The following is a 10,912-nucleotide window of genomic DNA, read 5'->3' on the forward strand; positions in this document are numbered from 1 at the left end:
GCCAGAATCGACTCCACCGCAAGAACAGGATACTCGAGAAAGGCGCTATCCAGACAGGATCAGGAAGCCCCCTCAAAGACTGAATTTATAAATGATTACTTTCAGCTGATGTATATAATACAGAGAAAATTGTAATTGTAATTAGTTATTATTTAATTGTTAAATGAATGTTATGTACTGTTTATCCAAAGGGGGAGGAATTGTTGTGTATGTACCTTTAAGAGAGAACTGCTTTTATACTGTAGTACCGGCAGTGACCACACCTGTATATAAAGCCGTAGCAGGCTTCTGTACTTTCAGTTCCAGCATACCCTCTGTTCAGTAAACACCTGTTATTACCGTTCTCCTGCAGTCCGTGTGTTATTGGTACGCGGACACTACAGACACCATCCAGGACAAAGCAGCCCGCTTGATTGGCACCCCACCCACCACCTTAAACATTCACCATCTCCACCACCAGCGTACTATGGCTGCAGTGTGTACCATCTACAAGATCCACTGCAGCAACTCGCCAAGGCTTCTTCAGCAGCATCTCCCAAACCCGCGGCCTCTTCCACCTAGAAGGACAATGGCAGCAGGCGCATGGGAACACCACCACCTCCAAGTTCCCCTCCAAGTCACACACCATCCTGACTTAGAAGTATATCGCCGACCCTTCATCGTCGCTGGGTCAAAATCCTGGAGCTCCCTACCTAACAGCACTGTGGGAGTACCATCACCACACGGACTGCAGCGGTTCAAGAAGGTGGCTCACCACCACCTTCTCAAGGGCAACTAGGGATGGGCAATAAATGCTGGCTTTGCCAGCGACGCCCAGATCCCATAGACGAAAAAAAAAGATGTTTATTGCATCTGAGAATGCAACGATTATCTCTCATCTGCAATGCGGAGGTGCGAGATTCTTCGCATACACACCAACTGAAGCCTGCAGGAAGAAACAAAGGTAAGTACACTTTTAAAAACACTTAGGACTTACCTCAGATACTCACCTCTACACTCTTGCACCCATTACTTACCTTCACACCACACTTTTGCACCCCCGCACTCCCCCGTCCCCCGCAGACCCAGTACCTGCCTCGCTGAGCTGGCGGGTTTTGGAGCCTTCAGGAAGCCCACACTTGTGAAGGCAAAAAGGGGATAATCCTATTTTCTGCCTGTTAACTACCTGTTGACAGGCAGTTAATAGGCTTTAATCCCTTCCCACCTCCATACCCGCCTCCCCAGGGCTGGCAAGATCGCCCCCTTTATCTTCAAATATGCTGCCCCACAATTTTTTTCTCCTCCCTGCACCCTTAACATGTTGAAATGTAGAGTTATACCCTACTGCATTTCATGATTCATCATGAAGCGGAACCCTATTGTGGTTCTGGGAGGGAGGGGAAGGGGTGAGGGCAGAAGTGTGGGAGATAGAACGAACAAGGTCGAGGGCTGTGTCAACCACGGTGGAGGGGAATCCTCAGTTGAGGAAAAAGCTATAATAGACCGACACAGACACGATGGGCCGAATGACCTCCTTCTGTGCCGTAAACTTCTGTGATTCTATGATCAGAACTGATTTCCTCCTATTGCACTTGGGAGTAAAGGCTCACCTCAGGACAGCACATGGAGGACAATCAGGCGGGGAGGATCACGTGCACAACAGGACCCCCCTCTTTTTCCATCCATTGATTTAATTGGGAGGAAGATTGGGCTATCTGTGCTACAGCGTGTGATTATCTGCATTCTGCAGTGTGCTGAGCCCAGGCAATCCTTTAGGCCCAAGAGCAATCTTTAGTCTCTATCGCTTCTTTCCACTTTGATGGTGTCCTTCACTCTCACTTTTGACCCTTCAACATGTTAATCAATTTAAAAACACCAACTGCTGTCAGAACTGATTGACTGTCCATGACACTCAGAATTAAACATGAAACTTGATTGACTGCCATTTCTAATTGTATTGATTTTTTTTAATAGCGAATTTATGGATAATAAATTTAGTAGCTGTCTGAAGCCTTTATCAATTCGGTTCTTAACTGTGCTTCAAGTCTAGGCCTCAAAGGTTTAATAATCATGACTGATAGCTGGAATGATCTTACTGCCTTCTGTTGCCGAGGCCCTAAGCTCGGGAATTCCCTGCCTAAACCTCTCCGCCTCGCGACCTCTCTTTCCTCCTTTAAGACGATCCTTAAAACCTACCTCTTTGACCAAGCTTTTGGTCACCTGCCCTAATTTCTCCTTATGTGGCTCGTGTCAATTTTTTTTTGTCTTATAACACTCCTGTGCAGCACCTTGGGACGTCTTACTACGTTAATGGCGCTATATAAATACAAGTTGTTGTTGTTGTACTGTGAGAATTTGTTTCTTGTACACAATTAAATGTTTTTCTTATGATTTCCTTTCTTACAGGAAGGCACCTGTAAGTATAATCCCAAATACAGCCCAACCTCTTGTCATGGTTACACATTTTCAGCCAGGGGTGATGAAGCTGCGCTAGCTGAAGTTGTGGCCACCGTTGGACCGATATCCGTCGCCATTGATGCAAAACAACCATCATTCCAGTTTTACAAATCAGGTGAAAAGGTTGACTAGGTGTCTGATACTTTACGTCTGTCTAATTCATACAGGTCCAGGATCAAAACAATGGATTGGTGCCTGGTAACGTACACAGGTCAATTCGTGTAAGGGCCTAGATCACATCCTGGAGCTTGAGTGGGATTTACCATCATTCAAACTCCGATGGTGTGTTAGACCATTAAGAAATCCCACCTATCTTTTAATCCGTGCAGCACTTTACCCATTTAATAGGAACATAGGGGCAGCACGGTGGCATAGTGGTTAGCACTGTTGCCTCACAGCGCCAGAGACCCGGGTTCAAATCTGACCTCGGGCGACTGTCTGTGTGGAGTTTGCACATTCTCCCTGTGTTTGCGTGGGTTTTCTCCGGGTGCTCCGGTTTCCTCCCACAGTCCAAAGATGTGCGGGTTAGGTTGATTGGCTATGATAAATTGACCCTTAGTGTTAGGGGGATTAAAATACATGGGGTTACAGGGATAGGGTGGGATATGTGGGGGTTATGGGGATTGGGTGGGATATGTGTCGGTGCAGGCTCGATGGGCCGAAATGGCCTCTATCTGCAATGTGGGGTTTCTGTGATTTCTGTGATAGGAGCAGGAGTAGGCCATTCACAGTGTGTGCTAGTACTTCCCTTCCTGGCTCCCTTGTTAGCTGATATTATTAACAGTTCTTTCTCCTCAGTTACTGTCGCCCTCCCCTTCAAATCTGCCATCATCACCCCCTCCTCAAAAAACCCAACCTTGACCCCTCTGTCCTTGCAAACTACCACCCTACTCCAACCTCCGCTTCCTCTCCAAAGACCTTGAGTGTGTTGTCACCTCCAAAATCCATTCCCATCTTTCCTGCAACTCCATGTTTGAACCCCTCCAATCAGGTTGCTACCACTGCCACAGCACTGAAACAGTCCTTATCCAAGTCATAAATGACTGTGACCATGGTAAGCTATTCCACCTCATCCTTCTCGACCCGTCTGCACCCTTTGACACAGTTGACCACACCATCCTCCTCCAACGCCTCTCCTCTATTGTCCAGCTGGGTGACACTGCACTTGCCAGGTTCCACTACTATCTATCCAGTTGTATCCAGAGAATTACCTACAATGGCTTCTCTTCCTGTTGCTGCACTGTTACCTCTGGAGTCCTCCAGGATCTATCCTTGGTTCCCTTCTATTTCTCATCTCGATGCTGCCCCTCGGCGACATCATCTGAAAACACGACGTCAGGTTCCACATGTATGCTGACGAAACCCAGCTCTACCCCTAGATTAAATTTAACGCGGAGAAGAATGAACTGATTCATTTTGATAGGAAGAATGAGGAAAGACTACATAAACAAAATGGTACAATTTTAAAAGGGGTGCAGGAACAGGGAGACCTTGAAGATAGCAGGACAAGTTGAGAAAGCTGTTAAAAAGGCATATGGGATTCTTGGCTTTATTAATAGCGGCATAGGGTATAAAAGTAAGGAGGTTACGCTAAACCTTTATAAGACACTGGTTAGGCCCCAGCTGGAGTATTGTGTCAAATTCTGGACACCATATTTTAGGAAGGACGTCAAGGCATTAGAGAGGAGATTTACTAGAATGGTACCAGGGATGAAAGACTTCAGTTATGTGGAGAGACGAAAGAAACTGGGGCTATTCTCCTTAGATCAGAGAAGGTTAAAGGGAGACTTGATAGAGGTGTTCAAAATTATGAACTGCATTGATAGAGTAGATTGGGAGAAACGGTTTCCACTGGCAGGTGGGTCAGTAACCAGAGGACACAGATCTAAGGTAATTGGCAAAAGAACCAGAGGCGACATGAGGAAAATATTTTTTATACAATGATATGATCTGGAATGCACTGCCTGAAGGGGTGGTGGGAGCAGATTCAATAATAACATCCAAAAGGGAATTGGATAAATACTTGAAGGGGGAAAGTTGGCTGGGCTATGTGGAAAGTGCAGGGGAGAGGGACTAATTGGAGAGCTCTTTCAAAGAGCTGGTGCCAGCACGATGGGCCAAATGGCCTCCTCTGTGCTGTATCATTCTATGATTCTACCTGCCGCTGTGGGATATATGAGAATGATCGGAGGGAAATTCTGAATAAAAGTCCTGAATTTAAGCATGTTTATTTAAGCACAGCCTAGGTATAGATAATTGATAAAGAAGCAAAGATGTGGGTTTTCCTTGAGGAGATGCATTTGACCTTTGACCCACATATTTTCTCCCCTTAAAACAGGGTACAGATTGAGAACTGACTGTGTGTCCTAATATTTGCTGAGGTTGTGGCTTCTAATGGTTACATTGTGATTTAAACTGTTTATCATTGTAGGTGTTTACTATGAGCCAAATTGCAATGACATTGAGTATAACCATGGAGTACTAACAGTGGGCTATGGAAGTGAAAATGGAGAGAACTATTGGATCGTTAAAAACAGGTATACCAGAATCAAGCATCTAAACCTAAAACTGAAGTTCACAGTCATCCAAAAAATTACAGCTTGCAACATATAGACAAAAATAAACTTATTAATACATTTATTATTCTAATATACTAATGTTTAATGCTATTAAGAAATGTTTTCATTGATGAGACTTATATCTCCTACCTATACATTAGAATACAAAATAAAATTGTAGAACCTCACAGTCATGAAATTAAGGCCTTTTTAGAAAACAATGGGAGTAATTTTCAACATTTGGCAGGTGGAAAGCTGGCAGCAGCGGATCAGCTGCCTATTATACACACCGCCCGACTTCCATTGACTTCAGTGGAAAGGAGAATCTGGCGCGGTCTGTAACGGGTGGCTGATTCGCGACTGCCAGCTTTCTGTTCCCGCTGAAGTTGAAAATTACCCTGATGTATTTTCTCCTTTGTACACCACTCATTCCATGTGACCTGCACTGAGGCTTCTGCTGCAGCTATTCTTGTACTGGTTGCTCAAAGAACCTCTGGGATTTGCTGTCCTGATATTTATGGGCATGTGCCTACATCTATATCCCATCTCTTCCAACACTAATAGTTTCCCCCTCGTGTCATGGTCAAGATTGAAAACTCAATCCCAATTGGGATTGTGAAGTTTAATGTCCATTCTATGGCGCAACATGTTGGAACATCAACATAGTGTATAACCTAACACAAGCTGGATACCTACAGAAAGTGGAGACTTTGAGAGTCTTTGAGAGTATGATTGGCCAAGAGACACTCTCAGCTCAGCAACCTTGTGGAGTCCCAGCTGCTCTCTGTGTCCTTCCTTCCTCAGCCAGTCCATGACAACATTATGGGGAAGGGCTGCATGTGTCCTGAAGCAGACCCTTTCACCACAATGGGAACCAGCCTCTCACACTGATTCAAAGTGACCTGAATAGCTTCCTTTCTCCATTAATTATACCCCAGCTCTGGATATTGTATTAATTTAATGTTTTGCAGCAAACAGGTGCAAACTGACCAGATTTTAATCAAACTTTAATATTTTTGCCCTCAGCTTTGGAATATGGTGGGGTGACCGTGGCTACATCAAGATGTCCAAAGACAGGAACAACAACTGTGGAATTGCTAACTATGCAATCTACCCTCTTGTTTAGGAAACTGAAGCTAATGCTGTCTTTATAAAACAAAATTTACTGTACTTGTTGCAATGTTAAATATTTCTACTTACTGTTTTATGACTGTTCACTTATTACGGGCCCTGAATTATGAGGAAATTCTGGCTTCCATAAAAGAATCTCCAGTTTATGCAGTGTCATTATGGTTGAGTTAATCATCTCAATTATGGTGTTACTCATATTGCGTCCGCCATTGATTTTGACATAAAAGATGGACAGTCCCAAGAATGAAGTTATCATTAAACATGCATTTAGCTAAAGAGTGGATTGGACAATATTAAATCTAAGTATTGTGGGATACCAGGTCTGTCTGCTGCCATTTTGAATATCCCTAACCATTACTTTTGCCTGTATTCAGCCCTCTAAAGAGATATTTATTTCTTAGAAGCTAGCATTCCTCACAACTTAGGTGCTTTGATAGAGATTCAGTGATGTGTACATATGCAGAATAAAACAGATAGATTATTTTTTGTCAAACGCATTATATCTGATGAGCTTTGCTGTGTATGAGGTACTGTATTTAAATCTATAATATGCACTGTGTGTGGGATTTCCTGAAACCCCTTACGAATGTAATTTATTTTTAAACCTGCAGTAACATCACTGAGCTCCGCACTGTCTTGATGGAAAATGTTAGAGGAGGCTGGCAGTAATTTAGCAGAACTCTCCCCAAAAAAGTGTTTAAAAACCGCAACAAGGCTCCTCTGATGGTTTAATTGCTTAGTGGACAGTCTAGTGTTGAAATGAAATATACAGACCAGGCAAGTCCCACACTTGATCCTTGGTGTGTGTTGAGTTAGCTGACTCTGGCTAGGTTGGCTGATTTGGGTGGGTAGGGGAAGGGCTTTCATTGGCCTAAACACCTCCTGGGCAGGAGTGGAAAATCTGTCCTGACTCTTGTTCCTGAACTCCATCAGTGGACTCTACTGGAATGTGAAAATCAGTTAGGACAGCATCAGGTTCAGCTGTGAGGCCCCATTCTCACCATTTCGGCGTACAATGAAAGAATAGCCCCTGGGTGAGGGACTGGAGGGAGCCCAGAGGTCAGAGTGTTTATTGGGGTTGAAGGTAGTAACTAATCTCCAGGTTCAGTTTCATTCAGAATCTGCTTGATCTTGGCTTTCATGGCAGGACAAGACACACTGGCATGTGTCATGGGCCAGTTTGCTGAGTCCATTAAAACAATCAAAAAGAAAGTAAACACTTCTTAGGTTCAGTAAAGAATCGAAGGACATTAATGTGGAGTCGGAGAGAGATTCAAAATGATTAGATCAAGAAGTGAAAGAGGATCTAGATAGCAAATCAAACCAAATGGGCTGAATACCCTCATTCCTACATTTTTACAAGAATATAAGAAAGCGTGAGAACATGAAAGGGTGCCCAACCCATTAAGCCCACTCTCCTTTCACATATAGTGCATGATCTACCCTTTAAAAAGGCTCCACTCCAGGAATTAAGCACATATTCAAGACTAATAGTACAGCACAGTAGTGAGCGAGTGATGCGTGGCCGGAGGTACCATCCTTTAGGTGAAATGTTTAAACCGAGATCTCAAATGCCTGTTCTAGTGATTCAGGTAGATGCTAATGATCCCATGTCACCATTCGAAAAGAACAGGGTATTCCCCTGGTGCCCTGGCCAGCATTCTACCCTCATCCAACATCACCAAAAAAAAAAATTGAATCATTAGTCATTCATTTCATCGCAGTTTGTGGAATCTTGTGTGTGAAATAGTTGCAGCAGAAAAATAGTGTCGGTACTTCAAAGTAATTGATAGTGTGTGACGTGCTTCTGAGGCACATTTCTGAGAGAAGACATCATATAAATTTAAGTCTTTTTTACCCCATTTATTTTATATTTCTTACTCTGAACCCCTTCTTTGGATTATGTCTTTTTAAGTCAATCATTAAACCATTACTTTGTGTGGCTCGGTGTTAAATTTTTTGTCTTATAATGCCTTCTGTCGCCTAGGCCCTAAGCTCTGGAATTCCCTCCCTAAACCTCTCCGCCTCGCTACCTCTCTTTCCTTCTTTAAGACGCTCCTTAGAACCAAGCTTTCAGTCACCTGCCCTAATTTCTCCTTATGTGGCTTGGTGTCAAATTTTTCTTTTTTTTTGTCTTATAATACTCCTGTGAAGTGCCTTAGGACGTTTTACTACGTTAAAGGTGCTATATAAATACATGTTGTTTTTGTTGGAATCAGATGATGCAAGAGTCCCTTGCCTTTTACAGAATACCTGCAGAAATTATATTCATTTTAGTTATAGATTTCTAATGATCAATGTTATAAAATAGCATGGTGAAATTCATAGTAATTGGGGAATATAAAGCAACGGATTGTAATAATTTGGGGTTTGGGAGTACTGCTGAGCTCCTTAAATAGCCAGTGGATTTATGTTTTTCACAAAGGTAGTTCCAAACTAACTTGATACTCTAGATCGACTTTTTACTCAACATTCCTCTTTATAAATGACTAGCTGGGGGAGCCCGGCTTTGCCAGGGCTGTTTTGGGCCGGGCGGTTTAAATCGAGTCCCAGACTTTGGGGCCTGTCTGTCTGTCCCTGTGTGAATCTGCTGCCAGGCAACGTTTTAACCTTTTAATAGCTTCAAAGATTAAAGTGAAAGTACTTATAAAACGTTTTTGGTAAATGTGATGTTATTTTTAAAAGAGATACTAACTTTTTAGAAGCTGGATTAGCAGATTTTGAGCTGGAAGTAGTGAAGCAATGGCTGCCCGATGCCTGAGTTGAAAAGCATTAGTCCCACCCACAGATGCAGTGATTGGCCAACCATCAGGTGACTGAACTGTAGGATTGGTCAACCATGACGGCACAGGATTGGTCGACCTTGACGTCAGTCAATCAATGCTATTAGCAGATAATGAGTTTAATTTTGAAGGTTTTTTGCATAACGCGCGAACAATTTTAGTCCGACCGAAAAGTAAATATGCTTATGACGGTTCTGGAATCGTCAGCTTTCTTTCGACGTAACGCACGTGTAGGTACGCTCTATAACTTTTGAGTTTATTCAAGACAGACAGACAGACGGAATGACAGACAGAAGTATTCTTTTATATATATAGACTAGCTGGGGGAGCCCGGCTCTGCCAGGGCTGTTTTGGGCCGGGCGGTTTAAATCAAGTCCCAGGCTTTGGGGCCTCTCTGTGTCCCTCTGTGAATCTGCTGCCGGGCAACATTTTAAATCGAGTCCCAGGCTTTTGGGCCCTGTCTCTGTGTCCCTCTCTCAATCTGCTGCCGGGCAACATTTCTACCTTTTAATACCTTGAAAGATGAAAGTGAAAGTACTTATAAAACGTTTTTGGTAAATCTTATGTTATTTTTAAAAGAGATACTAACTTTTTCGAAGCTCGATTAGCAGAGTAGTTTGAGCTGGAAGTAGTGAAGCAATGGCTGAGTTGAAAAGCATTAGTCCCGCCCACAGACACAGTGATTGGCCAACCATCAGGCGACTGAACTGTAGGATTGGTCAATCGTGCCGGCACAGGATTGGTCGGCCTTGACGTCAGTCAATCAATGCTACTTAGCAGATAATGAGTTTAATTTTGAAGGTTTTTTGCATAACGCGCGAACAATTTTTGTCCGGCCGAAACGTAAATATGCTTAGGACGGTTCTGGAATCGTCAGCTTTCTTTCGACGTAACGCACGTGTAGGTATGCTCTATAACTTTCGAGTTAATTCAAGACAGACAGACAGACAGACGGAATGACAGACAGAAGTATCCTTTTATATATATATAGATGTGCGTTTCTTCATATTTTCTGTGTATCAATGTAACAGAAAATAAAAGCATTCAGAAAAAATAATTGTCCTTATTTTAAATGGTAAAAATATCCTCAACCAAAGCGCTTCAAGAAAAAAAATCCTCACTATCTTTTTCTCCTTCTCTCCTGAAGGTGGCGCCACTTTTGCTGGGTTGCAGTTCAAAGGGCACTGAGTGCTCTCCAGTGCCTCACTCATGTGACGATTTTAATGCATGTGACAGTGAATGGCATCGGACTCTTCATCCTGTCCTTGCTTTACACCCTGTGTTTCTGACAGTGTCACTGGATAATGGTCAGAAATTCAGACCCTGGCTGATTTTCTCCCTATTCCCAGCCTGGACATTGAGAACAATGGCACTGCCCCAACTGCTGCCCAGCTGAGTTCAGCTGACTCAGCACAGGCCAAAGATCTTGGGCCTTCCTGGTCTTGTATGACTCAATACTTTGCCATGTGGTAAATTATCAGCTTATTGATTTTCACATCTCTACTGTAGGGGGTGGCGTGTGCCCAGTCAGCTCTGCCCCTGACTGTCTGAGTGGTTCGAATCGCTCCCACACCCCTGGGTTCTAGACACCAGACTTAGGTACAGGCGGTGATACAAAAATAGAGTAGACAACTGGTTTGGTACAAGAAGACTGTAATTTTTATTAAAGGCACAATAAAATCACAACACTGAGAATTACTAGGATCATTACAGGCATAGAAAATTACACTTATTTGGGAATGGGGAACACACGGCACATCGAGGGAACAAACACATTAAAAATCCCCCTACCCTTGTTCCACCCCCAATACCTAACTAGATTAAGCTATGAGGGGCCAGGGATTTATGCTCACCAATGGGGTTTCCTTGACAATTCAAAACCTGTTGATTGAACCGGTTGTGGTCTTGGGGTTCGCTCTTGTTGTCCTTTGGGGCCTGCCATCGTCACGTGGTCACAGGGCATGGCGATGGAGTCGTCTGTGCAAAATACCCTCCTTTTCCTCC

At 43.4% G+C, this 10,912-nt stretch overlaps 1 protein-coding gene across 1 annotated transcript in view; it reads left to right on the top strand.

Moving 5' to 3' along the window:
- Positions 1–8,067, top strand: part of LOC147108355 (procathepsin L-like) — a 32,187-nt gene extending 24,120 nt beyond the window's left edge. Inside the window, exons 6-8 of the mRNA XM_086004952.1 lie at positions 2,386–2,551; positions 4,868–4,973; positions 6,021–8,067. Coding sequence (XP_085861078.1) covers positions 2,386–2,551; positions 4,868–4,973; positions 6,021–6,120 — 372 coding nt within the window. The 3' untranslated portion in view covers positions 6,121–8,067. The remainder of the gene's footprint in view (positions 1–2,385; positions 2,552–4,867; positions 4,974–6,020) is intronic.
- The last annotated feature ends 2,845 nt before the right edge of the window (positions 8,068–10,912 follow it).

The sequence above is a fragment of the Somniosus microcephalus genome, chromosome 13 (genome assembly GCF_052327205.1).
Source record: "Somniosus microcephalus isolate GS21.2 chromosome 13, FLI_Smic_1.0, whole genome shotgun sequence".
Lineage (NCBI taxonomy): Eukaryota > Metazoa > Chordata > Chondrichthyes > Squaliformes > Somniosidae > Somniosus > Somniosus microcephalus.